We start from the raw sequence: 17,813 nt of genomic DNA on the forward strand, positions 1-17,813 counted from the left end.
AACAACGCTGCACATTCTCTCTATGACACACTAACACTGAGCATTTTCAGCTAATAAATTATTCAGCAGAAGTGTGTTAAGAAACACTACTGGGGCTGTTTTATAACAACAGCAATACATCTGCATAATGTCTAACTGTGATAGCCAAGTCAGAGCCTTTCTTTTTTTGAACTTTTCATGCTTTATAGTAATTCCAGTGTGTGTTCAGACCAAAGTGTGTGTATTTTTATTTAGGTATTTAAAGAGCTTCTGCAAAAAAAAATTCACGGCAGTGGACAAATAAAGTTCTATCTATCTATCTATCTATCTATATACAAACATATATACACACTTAATCTAGTTCCGGGATATAGGGAAAGAGCCCATTCCAGTAGCATCTTGTGAAAACCAGAAATAACAAATCCATACCAGGCCCCATGCTCATCCACACACAGACATATAAGGACCAATATAGAATTACCAATTAACATCTTGTGCAAATGTGACATGAATACAAAGAATAATTGAAACAGATTGTTCCAGGCTTGAACCCGAAGCTTTCTGGAATAGGCTCTAGTATACTCATGACTCTGCTCAAGATGAACTGGATTTAGAAAATGGATGGATAAATAATATAATATACATTGGAGGATTTCCAGACCTGCATTTCCCTTTCATCAGACCTCCACAAAGCCAGCTACAAAAACAAAAATTGTATATACATTTAATATGTCAACACTAAAAAAAAAGTGTGCATTTTTAGGCTAAACAAAAACTGAGAAATTGTGGTGTATCAAGTTATGTCATGTTACAGGGAATAGACCAGTGGGTACTGGTTTTTTACTACTGAAGAGAGGGTAGCAGGAGCTTCTAGCCGAGAAATGTACTCTCATTTTACCTAAAAGCAGTTAGGGGTCTGTCTATCTATCTATCTTTAAAAAAAGCATTAGAATGCAGCAGGCACCTCTGTAAAATGTCAGTAATTCTACATACCCATAAAATACTCAGCTGGACTATTTATCAAAGATTTAATACTTTAATTACTACTGGTTTTCATGTCCTATTTTTATTCATCAATTTGACACACTACTTGGATTTTTGCCTAATAATCTAGGTAGGTATTTGTGTCGGTAAAAAGAAGCAACTTCTGAAAAAAGCATTGTGATTTTTCAATACTTGTAAATTACAAATGTATACTAAACTTATCAGTCTTTCTCTATTATCTTGAGGAGAATTTATGTATATATATATATTGTGTGTCAGCAGTTTTGCATTCTGTGTCACGCACAATGAGCTCTTTGGTTATGCCTGCTTCTTTTGTGTAACAGAACAGTAAAAGGTAGACACATACTGTACTATCAGATTTCTCTCATGGATTTCTCACTGTGAAGCTTTGTTCGTGGTTCTGTTGAGGATAATTACCATTGTTGTAGCCTGTCTACTTTAAACTAGTGGCTTAAGATCAAAAACATTATGGGATGTATGATAAGTTGTTTTCTGTTGACTAAATAGTTTTTGCAATTCAATGCCTTACAATTTTATAAAAAATAACTTTAGTTTCCAGTGACTTAAGTTGTCCTTGTATTCCATGGTTTGAAAATGTGATTTATTAGATGTTACTTTTTTTTGTGAAAAATTGAACCGATTTCATTTTTCTAGGAGCATGGGTTAAATTTCACAAAGAAATTTAGGGAGCAATAAGCAGGCTAACAAATCTCCAGGGAGGTGCAAACCCATCATGGAAACACAAAGGAAGAAATCACAACTACAATAAATAAATTTACTTTATATACAGTTCCTTTCCTGGTCTGACTGTGAAAAACAGTATCTTGGGTGACAAAAAATAGAACCTGACTATTTTATGAATAATTAAAACCTTAAAGCTTAAAGCAACTAAAAGTATGCAAAGGTTTTTGTCAGATAGCATTAGCTGTAAAGCCTGTGGCTGTGAATCTGGAAATGCAGTCAGCATAATATGAGTGATGGGTGATACCTGTTAGGTAGATGGGTGGAGTGGACTCTCTCCTGCTCTAGAAAAATTTTAGCCACAGCTTAAAAAGCATAAATTCTGTACAAGTCTGTTTCAGAGGAGACGAATACAGCCCACAGTAAGATGCAGTCTTCTATCTCATTCTTATCATTTACAGTATATGTGAGTCTGTCAACTCATAACCATATACTACATTAATGCAGAATCAACATGTAGCCTAACTTACTTTGTAGTTACAATTATAACAAATAGAAATACCTATTGTTACCCAAGTGTATTTCAAATTATAATTTTTCTGTTAGCTTTGGTGACATATGAAATGGTAAGCAGAATACAAGTTTAATCTGCATAAGAGGACAGGTTGGAAGTTTCATATCTGAATAGGATGCCTCACCTGTTTGTTCTTAATCAGGTATTCAGAAGTAAAAATAGAAGTCCAGAAAAAATAACTCACTGTCATGTTTCAACTTCCCACAGAGGGTGTAGAGTTGTATAATCTTTCCATGGGTTTTTGTTAGAAGAATAGAAGCCTCAAAGTGCTTTTTGGAGGGTGTAAATGACACGAAAAGTGATCTCGCACATGGTCTTATAACGTCATCCTCGGTCAAACAGTTTTGGACTTGTGTCTATTATGAACTTACATGGGACAAATATGGGATTACATTAGTCTTCTTTAAAAAAATAGAAGTTCGGTAATTATTCATTAAACTTTATTCAGGCACAGTGAATATGTACGTAATGCTGCAACGGCACATGACAAGTTATATCAGCCAGGGATGAGTCATGAAAAGAATGAGCTGGCTTTACATCATCGATAGCAAGAGCACCTATAAAAATGGCAACTCTGCACAGTCGCACATACATTTTTCAACTAGTACGGCAAAAGTCAAGCAGTCCTTTTAAGGATAGCAAGACACCTTAAAGAGCAGAGAATCCGTCAGTTGTGGCACCAGTGCTACAATACATAATAACATGAGTTATGACCACATTCAGCACAGAGCCATCTGGAAGCATTGAATTGCCTGATAGCAGTGGGCAGAAAAGACCCCTAGAGCTGCTTCATAGTACATACAATGGTGACATAAAATACATAAACAATTTTCTATGGGTTGGAATATAATCCTATATAATCCTCACCAAGTCCTAAAAGGAGACACATCTATTTTAAGAACACATGACATATTTTACTGTTTCAGTATTTGTTTGTATTCATCCCACTTTCCCACATTCATTGACACAACTCAATGAAACACCAAGGAGGAAAGATGCCCTCTTGATAACCCCTGAGAAATACTAAAGTTGGCACTCTGCATATTACTGTGGGAAAAGCAATAATTTATTTTTAATGGTGATTAGGGAAACCTATAATGGCAAAGTGTGTTGTTTGCCCCTTGGGCAAGGGTTCAAGTATAATGAAGCAAGCTGGGCTTTATGTGTAGCCTCCTAATGATATGCACAAAAGAATTAACATCATACCTTGTTTAATATAAAATGCACTCCACATTCCCACAAGATGAAATTTCATATTTTTTCCTATGTGAGAGTGTGTGGATGAGCATGAGCAGTGTTATGGACTTGTCATTGCTGCTTTTCACCTCATCCCTTTAAATTAAATCAAGTGTGTCGATAGATAGATAGATAGACAGATAGTGTTGTAACCATGTATGGTATATTGAGCATGTGCTAAAACAAAATACAATTTATGCAATTGTAAAAATTCTGTTTTTGAAATACTGTATTATATCTCTTTTTCTATCATCATGCCAAGAGAGCTTATGTATGATAACAAAATGTTATTATGTCAGCATTGTTATACAGATCTGTTGTTATAGTTTTTGATAGTTTCGTTAAATAGTATACCAATAGATGGCACTATAATCCTGTTTTCTAGGTTGTAAGAGTTTAGGATACTACCATTAATAAAGGCGTTACATACAGTAAGAATGTAGTGGTCTTAGAAGAGAATGCATTTCCCACGCTTCTTACAATATAATCCCCTCTTTGAAATCAGTTTGCTATGCTGATGTTGATGGAATGTAACAGTTAATTCATAGTCAGTTCCATGTGATATGTGAACTTCAATGAACAGTTAGTTCAGCTATTTAATAGAAATTATTTTTCAAATAAGGTTATATATGTCTGGTCTTTTCTTTCTGATACCAAACAAATATTTGCAGAATATTGATACTGAATAAATCATGCCATACTATACACATTCTAAAAACATGTTTGCCTTATTATGTGAATTTTAATCACTCTCTGAATAATAAACACATTAGTCATGCAAAAAGACAATTTCCCTTCAGGGATTAATACAGTGTACCAAAAATTGTTCCTGCCTGGGTACAGTTTTAAACACTCAGTGACGTTTTTCAGGTATTGTTTAGTATGTTGTGTAAAATTTCACACCCATTCAGAAAAATTCACCTTACATGTTCCAGTTAGGCTCTCACCAGTTCTTCAATATTTTCAAAAATAGTTTAATCTTTTTCGGAGTCTAAAAGGGCCGCCAACATTGTAATTTCTTCAGATAAATCTTCAATTCTCTCTCTAAAATACGAAATATCTTCGGCAGAATCCATTTCATTGGCAGTAGTAAGCATTTTTCTAATTAATTCTTGTGCTATCGATTCACCAATCAATAACTAGAGGGTGTGTTAGAGCCCACCCTCTCAACTTTGACGAGTGAAAGTGACAGTTTTATTTCAAGTCGTATTTCATGATGGTTTGGAGGAATGTTACGGACAAAATGAAATAAATAAATAAGCAACAAAAAACATATTTCGTGACAGTCATTTATTTATACGCTCATTTCATGACAAATGTATTTATTTAGGCTCTCATTTCATGACACATTTATTTATTTATGCTCACATTTCACAGAACTTTCCTTTATTTGCGCATTTATGTATTTATTAAATTTTTTCCGAAATATTCCTCCATAATTCACCATAATCAGCTCCTGTGTAACACACGCTCAGAATTTCCAACAATATTTTTAGTGACACTATTCATTAATTAATTTTTGTATGCTGTCACACATGTGCACATGGGAGGCAGTTTACATGATCGAATAAATCTTCGCTGGACCAGGGTTTCGCCTCTTTCCCTTCAGAAAAGCCCATCTCCTAAAGATGACACTTCCACTTCTGGTCCCTTTCAACTGGCCTCCTAAAGACATCACTTCTGCTTCTGGTTCCTTTGAACCCTTCTCTTCCTGTCATCTATCTATATAATGACCATGTTCTTCATTTATACCTCAGTTCTGTTTTGGACTCACATCTGTAAAGACTTTTGTGATTTGACTCCTCAATTTACTTATACTGTTAAGTATACAGGGTGACTACCCCATACCTTTGTATTTGCTCTGTTTATTTTATAGTAGCGTAGTTGGCAGGATTTTTTGGTTTGAAAATGACAGAAGAACAAGACCTGAACACTGTCCTAAAACAACATAGCCACCAAGCTACTGAGGCTCAAAGTGCAACTAGGAAAGACGTGGACATAACTGGCGGAATCAGAAGCATGAGCTCAAGTACACTTCAACATACAGCAGGATCGGTCATTTTATCCATTGCAGGTACTATTAACACTTCAAGAAAATGATGATATTGAAACTTATTTTCTCATTTTTGAACGTACAGCTACCTGAAAATACTAGGAGCATGTGGAATGGGCCAAAATATTGGTACCATTCCTGCGAGTTGAGGTTCAGCAGAGTAATTATTACATAAGGGAGGAAGTCCGAGGTGAAGAACTACGGTGTTCTAGAAGACCAGCAGGCTAGGCTTTATTGGAAATGCAGATTTGACCCAGAGTGGCCATCTCACCCACAGGCTTATGACATCTGGGGTAAGGCAGGATGCTGGCTGAGACCAGATATTACAAACAGGTCATTGAACAGGTAACCTGCGACCTGTTATTAAAGGCCCCCACCCCACACACTTTCTTGCCCAGCCAGTCTGCCGACAGCCATACAAAAACTTGGATGCCTTGGTGGAAATGCTCGAGAGACATGGCATGGCTTGCCAATCTGAGTGATCAGAATGGTCTGCTCTCTAAGCCCATATGGGACGTATCGCCTAACAAGTCTAAGAAGAAGTGCAGCTTTGTGCCGCACTGTTTCAAATGTGGCATAGCTGGACACACCATCTTAAACACTTGTCTTTCCCTTGAACTGGAGTGTCATTAATGAGTGAGAATAAGATTACAGCACTGATAGATTCCAGCAGTAAATATTCTATTGATACACACCATTAGGTTTTGCTGCAACGATCGCTTAAAGAATACATCAGTATAACTTATATTCACACGAAATCTCGGTGGTATAGGTTCGGCACTTGTGTCAATAATTACAAGAACACCTTGAGGGAAAGCCACCTTACCGAAATCCACCTTACCTGGTAATACTGGATTGTGACTGGTCAAACATTAAAAGCGGTAAAATTTAATCCACTTTATTGAAATCTATGGGCCTGGTTATGGACGGTGTTAATCCGTCCCAAACTGTCTCCATGCCGTGTATACAGCTGGACACAGGGAATCAGGGTGGCTCAGTTTGACATGGTGGAAACTGAGATGACTCAGCCAGGAACATCATCAATTGATGCTGAGCCACCACAATCAGAAACCCCAACCAATTACATTATCAGTTTAGGCAAACACTGAACTCTTTTAAAAGAGAACAGTGTAATGCTGACTCCCTAAAGTTTGGCAAAAATGCAGTAGTCTTCATGAATGGCCAGCGCACCTTCCCATGCCATCAGGACCCCACTTTGTTATTGAGAATGATTTGTTATATAGGGTAGCTGGACACGAGGGGGAGGTAAGGTTGCTGCTACTAGACCCATGGACTTTCCAGCGACAGGTCTGTGAACTTGCACATGCCTACCTCCTAGGTGCCCACTTGGATGCCACCAAAACCCAAGAGTACATAAAATCAATGAAGAGATCCGTTGTCTCTGTACTTCATGCCCGGATTGCGACAGATTCCAAGGAAGGACCGTGTTCCACTGATTCCCAATCCCCTGGTTGACATGCCTTTTGAACGCCTAAAAGTAAATAGGCCTTGATCCCTCGGCACAGGGACATAAGTACATCTTGATCCTCATAGATTATGCTACTCATTACCTAGAAGCTATCTCATTGAGAACAGGTATGTCCAAGAATATCGCACGGGAATTTTAGGAGGTTAACAGACCAGGGAATGTCACTAAATTACTCAAAATCAAGCATTTAAAGACCGCAGTATATCATCCTCAACCTGACGGTCTTGTGGAGTGATTCAATCAGACCCTCAAACAGATGCTATGCAAAAGAGGTCAATGAGGATGAGATGAACTGGGATCAGCTACTCCCCCTCATAATTTTAGTCTATTGAGAGGTTCCTGAAGCCTCTATAGGGTTTTCCACTTTTGAATTATAATATGTACGTCAACCCTGGGACATCCTAAAAGAAGGATGGGAGGAAGAGGCACTCCCGTTTTCAATTATTTTGGAATATATTGAACAATTATGCAATAGATTTGTAAAAATCAGGCCCATTCTAAAGTAAAATATGGAAAAGGCATAATATGTCCCTCCGGAAATACCAAACCGGAAGACCATGTCGTCTTGGTTCCCACCTCCCACTCCAAATTGTTAGCCCATTGGCAAGGCCCATATGAAGTTAAATAGCGAAAGGGTCTCATCAAGTATTTATTTAAACAACCCAATCTTCGACCGAGTGAGCGGGTATATCAACTTGCTGAAACCATGGAATGAAAGGAACCAGAACCTTACCCCAGCCAGCCCTGCTCATAACTTAAAATTTAACTTTGGCCTCAATTTGATGCCCAACCAAAAGCAGGGGCTAGAAACAGTAATCCTGTCTATCCAAGAGGTGGTTAGTGAAAAACCGGATGGATCTCCCTGATTTTTCATGACATTATTACTGAACCTAGGGTTATTGTCAGGGAATGCCCCTGTCGACTTCTTGAGGCAAAAAAGACAGAAGTGGTACTCGAGATTAAGTGAAAGCTGGATCTAGGTGTGATAGAGAAAGTGTGAAAGCCCCTGGTCCAGTCATTTTCCCTATGCCCAACGGGAGTTGGAGATTTTGCAACAATTTCCGTCAGCTTACTCAAGGCTCCCAATTTGATGCTTACACTAAGATACAATTGGTTAGATTTCTTTTCTTTTTCCAATTGGAGCACAAGTGAGTGAAGTGACTCGCTCAGGGACACACAGTGTCTTTGGCGGGATTTTAACTCAACACCTCAGGGTTTGAAGTCCAAAGCCTTAACCACTGCGCCATAATGCCTGCTGTGTGGCACTGAAATATATTGACTGCACTTTGTGTTTACCGTTTTGTATCATGTCTGTGTTGATTTTCTGTTCCATGTGTGGCACGCGGCTGGGGGTGGTACCCAGCCGGGATGCCCAGAAGAACCGGAGGAGGGCTTGCACCTTCTCCAGACCATGACGGGGCGACCGCCCTGGTTGCTTTGGGGGCCACGGGTGCAGAGCTTTAAAGCTCAACCCTGTAGGGGCCTGTGGTCACCACCAGGGGGCGCCCCAATACCTGGAGAGCCCTACCTCAGTACTTCCACCATACCAAGAAGTGCTGGGGGGGAAGAGGAGCAGGGACACCCAGAGTGCTTCCAGGGATACAGTCGGCACTTCCGCCACACTGGGGCGTTTCGGTGGAAGATTGCTGGAGCACACCTGGAGCACATCCGGGGGAACTTAAAAGGGGCCGCCTCCCTTCATTCAGGGCTGGTCGGGTGGAAGAGGACGAGGTCTGGGAGAGGAAAGAGGCGGCCTGAAGACAGGAAAGGCATACTGTGGTTTTGTCCTGGACTGGGGTGATTGGTGCTGCGGCACTGGGTTGGTGCACTTGTATAACTGTAAATAAATGTGTGGTGGACTTTAAAATGATGTCCATCTGTCTGTGTCTGTGCTGCTTCCCACAGTAGCGTAGTCGGCAGGATGCTCTGCCTGGTTCAAGGCAAAAAAAATCATTCTGTGGACGGCCCAGCGCAGCGGCGGAACCCACACATGTGCTGCGGGAGCGGCACACGCACAACCCCGCGGGAGCGATTCTCCAATGGGGCCGCTACAGGTCTGCAGAAGGGTCATTTTCCCCTGGTATAGGACAACGGGCGGTGCAGGAGTGCAGCGGGCTCCTACGAGCGCGCTGTTATTGGAGGCGCCCGGAATGGTGCATCACCTAAAGTGGCCACGCCGAGGACATTGTATCGGACAGACGGGACCCGGGAGGTAAGTTTCCTGCTTCCAGCCCTGTGGGGCAGAGTGTGTTTTGTGTATTGCAGGCAGGGGCTGCCCGGATCCCTGTCAGTGGCAGACGCGTGTCTCTGTGACGCTTTGTTAACGCGGCAGCAGCTGGGAGAGCCGCTGAGAGGGAGGCGCTGCAACCCAAAGAGCCAGCATACTGCCGCAACAGGGGGAAAAGAGCCAAAATGGCTGCGGACCTGAAGTCCCTCCCTGCGACAGGCATGCGATTGGATGGTGTGTCTTGTGGGCCTGCCAATGAGTGGATTGAGGCGGGACAAAGGAATGTCCATCACGTGCCAGGGAGAGACCCGATTGGGCTGGAGGGAAACGCCCACAGGAAGCAGCCGACGTGTGCTGCTGACGAGCAGGTAAGCTCACTGTTGGCTGTCTTCCTGTCCTTGCCGGTGGCCCTGCGTGAGCCAGTGGAGTGCCTTCGGCCCGTAGAGTCACCTTTATTGCAGGTGCTGAGTGCTCTCCGTGCAGAGTTGCAGAAGCTGAAGGGAAAGGCGGTTGCGTCATCACAGATGCTGCGTGCTGCGGAGGAACGGCGCGATACTGGAGCCTTTGGCCGGAGTAGTACGACGGGGAAGGTGAGTACAGCCGACCCCGTACAGCATAAGGGAGAACCCGCTGAAACTGGCCGTAATGTGGGGGGGGCTGGGCTGGGAGGACAAGGGCTGATGAGTTCCCTGGGTCCTAGCACCCTACGCTCCAAGCCCGCGGCAGTCTCCCGTCGCTCTGTAGGGACACAGACAGGATCGGATCTGAGCATTTGCCATGCTCAGACCCAGACCATCAATACGTCCAAGAGGAAAAGGAGGAATCGAGGGGAGAATGCTGGTTCCTCCGATAGGAAGGGGCATGCTGCTGGGTGCGCACGTCCAGTGAAGGGCTGCTCTCTGCGGGTGCAGAGGGAAACCCCACAGCCGTCTGAGGTGAGGGGGGCATGTGCGGTCCCGTCCAATGTCCCAGCACGGGGGACAAGGAGGTCTCAAAAGGGGGGCGGACGTCAGAAGCACCAGGGTGCCAGTCAGTGGAGGTAGCGTTGCCCCTATTCAAGGCAAAGAAATGCCAACTGGCAGCGTCAGGGCAACTCCTCCACGCCTTGTTCTTTGTTTGTCTTTTTGTCGGCTTCCTGCCATGGAAGACCTGCCCTGCAGGACGGGCCGCTGGCCCCTAGGGGTCTCAGCTTGTGGTGGGGTACACACATGTTGCTGCTGAAGCATATGCTATTTCTCATTGGTGCTATAAAGGTTTATCCAATCCATCTGGTACATTTGGATTGGTTTCCTTCCTTTGGGCCATTAACTAAACATCTTTTAACATACAAAAGAACAAAACTTTTATTAAAGATGCTTTGTATGCAAAATGACAGTACTTTGCAAAAGTATCTAGCCATTTCTTATGTTGTCTAATTCTAAGAAATAATACAAAACACATTTAAACATTTTATATTTTAATCATAATTTAAATACTCTAATCAAATACCCTTAAAGGTAAGACTGCAAACAATGAATATAAAAAATGGAATTGTTCAATTTAAATTAATTCAGTTTATTTTCATAAAATTCACTTAGATTTAGAAGCTCAGCTTGCTGTACATTAATTTTAAATACAGTATGGTTAGAAAATTACCAAACAGTATTACAGTATTATAACACAGACATAAAAAATGTCTCGAAAAATATAGGAAGAAATATATACCCACATATACACATTTAGAAAAATAAAATGTTTCTTTAGGTATTGAAACTTTTTCGTCTACTAGTAACAAGATGGCAGAAGCGCACAGCAGAGAAACAGTTGCTCCAAGCTTCAGTGTGTCTGTAAAGACCCTAGAGAAGAAGATTCAAATGCCTTCAGCATGCCAAAAGAATCTTACAGAAGATAAAGCACATTTACAGAGGGTTCAACAGTCCTCTGCCACATTTGTTACTGCTGCAGAATCTGAGCCGGCAACACCATATTCTAAGCCTGGTTGTGTTTTATCCCTTTTCTCACATGTAAAGCTTATTGACTGTTACATTGCCAGGGCCAGAAAACCATTTTCGGTTGACCACTTTTGGTGTTTGAACATTAGGGGTGCATGGCAGTGTGCAGTTGTTATAAAAACCAGTGTACTCGGGCTATGTTGGGGCATAGGTGTATGCAGTGGAGTGGATGAGTGGTGTTGGGGTTTCGAGGGTTAAATTGATGGAGCCCGTATTCATGTGCTGATGTGTGTCATTTAGCCAATTTTGTGACTAGTGCTCTAGGTTCCATAATTAGGCACTTGTGCCAACTGAAGCGTAAAAGGAGCCCAAGTAGGACAGAGAGAGGAGATCAAGAGACAAGTCAAGAAAGAATGAGCCCAGAAATTAAAAGGAAGGAAGGAAGGAGAGAGAAGATTGTGTGGCCCCAAGAAGACAGACAGTATGGCAGTCATGAAGCAAGGTCACTCCTATTGAATGCCAAAGGAGCAGGAGTGACCAACCTGAATGTTAAGGGATTGTTGCCAAAGAATACAACAGGGCTTGCATGTTACGGTAGCAGGAACATTTACCAGATTTGAGGGATGACTGCGCCTTTTGGAGGACATCTCCTCTTCTTAAGGAGACTGAAAAAGGGTAAGTAGAGAAGACATCATGTTTATGAAGGAAACACATAGGCTCATTGTAGTTTTTAATGGATGGATTCTGACCTTGTTTTAACATAAGGATTTTAACTTATTTATGAGACTATTTATTTGAATTTTTAACCTTCACTTGAACACTGTTTTTACCTTATTTATTGAAAAAACTGCATTGCATTTTGTCTTTTGGAAACACTATAATTGTAAAAGTACTGAGCATTTTTCACCACTTTTGATGTGTGTATTTCCTCATTGCTCCATAAATCCTCGATGCATGACTATCAAAGTTCTGGTTTAAAGAAGATAATGCCAGCTGCAAGCAACATGGGCATCACACATCCACTTTCTCAGCCTGTTCACTCAAATCCATTCAGCTCATCTGCGATTGTTGCTCCCCATTGTAACAATCAAATTAATGGTGACACTTTTGTTCAGAACCCAAAACTTTTAAATTCTAAAAAAAAGATATTTTATATAGTTTCCTTGGTACCTGTTGTATGGACATTGCAAGGATGGCCTTGTTAATTTTTTTGAGAAGTCATGGATTATAGACATTGCGACTGTGCCGACATACTGCCAATTTGATGTGCTGAGGAAATAATTTGAATCACTCATTCAAGGAGTCAAGGAAGACAGGACCCTGGCTATTAAAGTCTTCATCTCTTGCTCCTACTAATGATGAGAAAATTCAAAGAGGGATCCGTCTATCCCTTACAAAAAGAGACACAATACCTGCTTCAGCTGGGACTTTTTCTGAGAGAAGAAGAGACTATGCTGATATAAATGGGATACAGTGCATCCCATAACATACTACACCAAGGTGGTCTCCACAAACATTATAAAGATAATACAATATTCATGACTACCTAGGCATAAGCAGAATGATAGCCAGGACCTTGCAGTAAAATTTACCAAATACAGTGCTTATTAAAAACTATTCACCAACATGGAAGTATTTACATTTTACTGTTATACAACATGGGATCACTCGTTTATTATTTGAGCATTTGATCACTTGATCAATTAATCACTGATATCCTGTTTGTGTGTTTTACATTTGTAGTTAATTTATATCACATTGTGGAGATCTATTTACAATTTTACAATAATGAATCTTTTTTGATAATCAGTGCCACAAAAGGCAAATTAAATCCACTCTGATTCCGTGTTGTAGAATAATAAAATGTGACAGCTTCAATTGGGGTGAATACTTTTTATAGCGATTGCATCATATGGGTGGAAGTTTGCAAATTCTTTAGGTTTTAATAATAATAATACATTTTATTTATGACACACTTTTCTTGACCCTAATATATGCTGAATACCAATGATTAAATAATCTGCTCAAGAAAAGTAGTCTGAAAAATATTTCAGTGCAATAAATTATGTGCTACATAAACCAACAAAAGATGTTAGATATTGCTATAAACTATATAAAGGGTGTTAATCTTCTATCTGTGCCTCAAGTCTATTTTGAAAGAAAATTGTTAAAAAAAAAAAAACTTAAAAGTTAAACTGCTTTCCTTTTCATTTTCCGAATCTCACAAATACTATTAATATTTACAAAAATGTCTTTGCTATATATATCTGTGTTCTGTGATGCCATGTTTTAGCATTTGTCACCGTTAGATGCTACACTATTAGGCTTCCTTGATTAAGATAGCCCAATCATTAGGCCCAGGGGGCAATTTAATCTCATATACCATGAGATTTAGACTGGTTGGTCTGTGACGAAGGTAAACTGTTTACCAATAGGAGTAAGCCCTAGAGTAAATGAATGCATAATGTTGTTCTTTTTTCACATTCACACAAACTAAACAACAGTACACAAATGATAAATTGGACTCTGTGTTTGTGCTGAACCTTTGAAGAGCATATAAGGAGAAAAGCAAACCAAATAGCAATAAAAACAGGAATGTTTTGGGGTGAGCAAGGTACTGTTTTACTAAGATAAATACTTACCTGTTACAGAACAGCATTGTTAAGGTAAACTTTAAATTCTAAACTAGCGCACTATATTGTCTTACATTTACACTGGTAAAACAGCTACAGTTATTATTTATACAGGTCAATTCTTCAGTTTGGTTTTTAATATGTAAAAAAATATATTTTTTAGGAAATACTAATTTACTTTTCAGTTAAATTAAAATTAATTTCAATGAATTCTTCATATAATTATACAACAATTTTTTGTATGCATAGTAGAGTGATGAGAAGTGTTACTTAAAATAGTTTTAGCTATAAAGTTGTGCATATGCTAAAACCATACAGTAAAAGTGATGTGATGATAACAGTTTATTGGGACGGGAAAAGAAATAAAAGAAAATGTAAATTAACTTAATAAAATAGTATTACAAAATAATTCATAATTAGTTCAACAAATACAATTAGTAATTTTCTCTTGTAAAACAATCACCAAATTAATCATACATTTATCATTGACAATGAAATAAAACTACTTTTTATGATGTTTCAGCTGTAGTAGTGTTTTTTTTTTAAACAGCACATAAGATTAATGTTATAATTAACAGTGTTCTTTGCAAGAATTATATTAAATTATATAAAACTTTAATATTGTTTATTTGCATTTATTATTGCAGGATGAATTTCAACCTAAACAAAACTTCACAAACTGTCTACTACTGTTATCCATCTGTAAACAATTCGTGTCGCAGGCAAGTTCTTCCTCTCCAAAGTCATATGTTGCTGTACACAGTACTCTGGGCAACGGTGGTCTTCACTGTTTTTGGAAACTTGTTGGTCATCATCACCATCGCACATTTTAAGCAGCTTCATACACCAACCAATTGTCTTGTTCTGTCTTTGGCAGTCACTGATTTACTTGTAGGGGGATTTGTGATGCCACCCATAACAGTTCAGCTTGTTGAAACTTGCTGGTATTTAGGAGATGCATTCTGCAAGTTTTATCTCAGCACAGTTATTATGCTCTGCACAGCTTCTGTAATACATCTTTCTTTTATATCAATTGATCGCTATTATGCAATATGCTACCCTCTACGGTATCAAGCTAAGATTACTGTGTCTGTAACGCTTAACCTGATCTTGTTTTCATGGATTCTGTCAGCTGTACTTGGATATGGAATTGTGTACCTAGAATTAAATTTAAAAGGAATTGAAGAATTTTATTACCAAAACGTTAAGTGTGCAGGAAGCTGTGTTTTAATGCAAAATGAAGCATCAGGTTTGGTGTCATCACTCTTCACTTTTTATTTACCTGGATTTGTTATGATTTGTATTTATCTGAAAATATTCAGTGTAGCACAAAGACAAGCCAGGTCAATTACAGATACAGTGCAGCAGAACCAGTCAGCCGAGGAAAAGCGAAATGCAGCATCAAGGACAAGAGAAAGAAAAGCTGCAAAAACATTAGCTATTGTTATGGGGGTGTTTCTTTTATGCTGGGCTCCTTTTTTTGTGTGTAATATCATTAATCCTGTTTTAAACCATCCAGCTCCTCAGATTCTAATAGAAACCCTTGCCTTCTTTGGTTACATGAACTCAACATTTAATCCACTTGTCTATGGTTTCTTTTACAGCTGGTTTAGAAAAGCTCTTAAGTTAATAGCAAATGGAAAGATCTTTCAGAATGATTCTTCCAGAACAAAACTCTATAACGATTAAATCTTTTCTTAATAAATTATATGAGCAGTGTAAGTATGCATTGAAAACACAATTATTCAAAAGTTTAGAAAGCCCAAAATAATCTCACATAGATCTGCATATTGATTTTTTTTACTTTTTCATTAAATTCAGTGTCAGAAAACAATACATTTATGTGTAAACTTCCCTGTTCCTGGCTGATATGTGCCTCATATTCCCTGCATTGTCTCTGGCACCCCCCACCCCCAATGCACCCTGCACCTTCTCCTGGATAAGCAAGTTCAGAAAATGAAGGATATATTTTAATAAATGAGGATTAACATGTTTCTTTGGTTTTATTTACAAGCTCTTGGCTTGATTGTACATCCCATGACCAAAAGTGAGGGTCTCTTTCATTCCTTGAAATTTTCAAGAGTTATGGAATATCACAGTTATTAAAAAGGTCAAAGATGCATACTAAGTTTATATGTGATGGAGCAGTTTTAAAAGTATAATACATAGGGTACAACAGTTGTACAGACAAATGAAACAAAAAAAAAAACCTAAAACTTGAATGTAAAGAAAAATATAATAAATTCCACCAGTTTTATGAGCCTTTAAAATCCATTAAATTACAACAGACATTTATGTAGAATGACAGTAATTCTATGCACCCATAAAAACTCTGCTGGGCTATTTATCATATCCTAATACTTGTGATGTTTCTGACCGATCTTTATTTATCAATTTAACACAATTTTAAAAGACAATTGTATACTAAACTTATCAGTCTGTCCCTATTATCTCTTGGAGGAGTGAGGTATCTATTAGCACATTTGCATCCTAAATCATTGTACAGTATAATGAGCTATTTGGTTACGATTGCTTCTTTTGTGCAACACATGGAAAAGTTAAAGGTAGACACGTACTGTACAGTAGCTCCTCTATAAGACTGTTCTCATGGATTTCTCTCTGAGAAGCTTTGTTCATGGTTCCATTAAGAATCCTTTACCGGTAATGTAGACTTTCAACAATAAACTAGTGGCTTGAGATCAAAGCCATTATGGGAAGTATGATACATTGTTTTCTGTTGACTAAATTGTTTTTGAACTTTGTGCTTTAAAATTCAGTATGAAATATGTTTGATTTCCATTGACTATCTTGCCCTTGTATTCTTGATTTTGAAAATGTGACTTGATAGATTGTATTTTCTCATTGGGATGTTTTTGCTAAAAATGGAATGCAGGTTAAAAATAAACTTCAAACCACAAATAAAGTTAGGAAAGTTATGAATCTCCCAGGTGCTGCAAAATTGTCATAGAAGTACAAAAGTAAAAATCACAACTAAAATAAATAAAAGTAATGTACATAAAATTTATTTCATGGTCTGCTGTTAAGATTAAAGTACCTTGGAGGACAAACTGGAGTCATAGAAGCTGATGGTTTTATGGGTATTTAAATCCATAATTCCTGTCATCAAAGGTAAGGAAATGATTCTGTCCAGGTAGCTTGAGTTCTAAAGCTTATGGCTGTGGATTTGCAAATACAGTCAGCATATTATGGGTAATGGACCTGTTAGATAGATGGGTGGAGTGGCCTCATACTGCTGTAAAATTTTAGACGATTAATCATTTTGACCACAGTATAAAAAGCATAAAGGTTGCGGAAGTTGTTTTCAGAGGTGACATTTTCAGCCCGCTTTAGCCTTCTGTCTCATTTTTCTAATTACGTATGAGTATTTACAAACATAACCATATATTACATTCATGCATAGTCAACATCTAACATAATTTATTTATTATTTTACAGTGATAACAAGTAGAACTAGTTATTATTGCCCAGTAAAGCAAAGTGAATTTGAAATCTTAATGGTTGTGTTGGACTCAGTAACAAATGTGAGAGGACATATCCAGGATGGAAGGTTTTTTCACAGATAGGATCCTCATCTGCTTGTTTTGGTTAGATAATAAATATAAAAATGTTAATCTCCAATTCTTATAGTGGTGGCAGAAATACTCACTATTTGTTTTTCAACTTTCCACAAAGGCTCTTAGATACAGTAATCTTTCCTTGGGCCTGGGTCAGAAGAATGCTGGCTCATAAGTGTTTCCTGGTGGACTTAAATAGTACCAGAAGTGCTCTAGGAAGTAGTCTTATAAGGCCTCCTACTTCAGACAAGTTTGCAGTTAGGCAAGCAACAGAGACAAGAACCTGTCTGATTAAGAGTAAGAACAGTCTACTATACTGAGAAAGGAGAAGACTGAGAGGTAGGAAGAACATAGTACCTGCTGCAGTTCTCTAGTTCTCATGACTGTGTTTAGGATGTCCTGAAAAGGGCTTAGTCTTAGTTGTTTTGTT

General features: G+C 38.8%; 1 protein-coding gene across 1 annotated transcript; it reads left to right on the top strand.

Moving 5' to 3' along the window:
- Window positions 1–9,429: 9,429 nt before the first annotated feature.
- On the top strand, window positions 9,430–15,497 carry LOC120526508 (trace amine-associated receptor 1-like). The gene is made up of 4 exons (XM_039749673.1): window positions 9,430–9,834; window positions 11,774–11,850; window positions 14,456–14,772; window positions 14,845–15,497. Exons 1-4 carry the CDS (start codon window positions 9,430–9,432, stop codon window positions 15,495–15,497), a joined length of 1,452 nt encoding a protein of 483 aa, XP_039605607.1.
- Window positions 15,498–17,813: the final 2,316 nt, after the last annotated feature.

Source organism: Polypterus senegalus, chromosome 3 (genome assembly GCF_016835505.1).
Source record: "Polypterus senegalus isolate Bchr_013 chromosome 3, ASM1683550v1, whole genome shotgun sequence".
NCBI lineage: Eukaryota > Metazoa > Chordata > Cladistia > Polypteriformes > Polypteridae > Polypterus > Polypterus senegalus.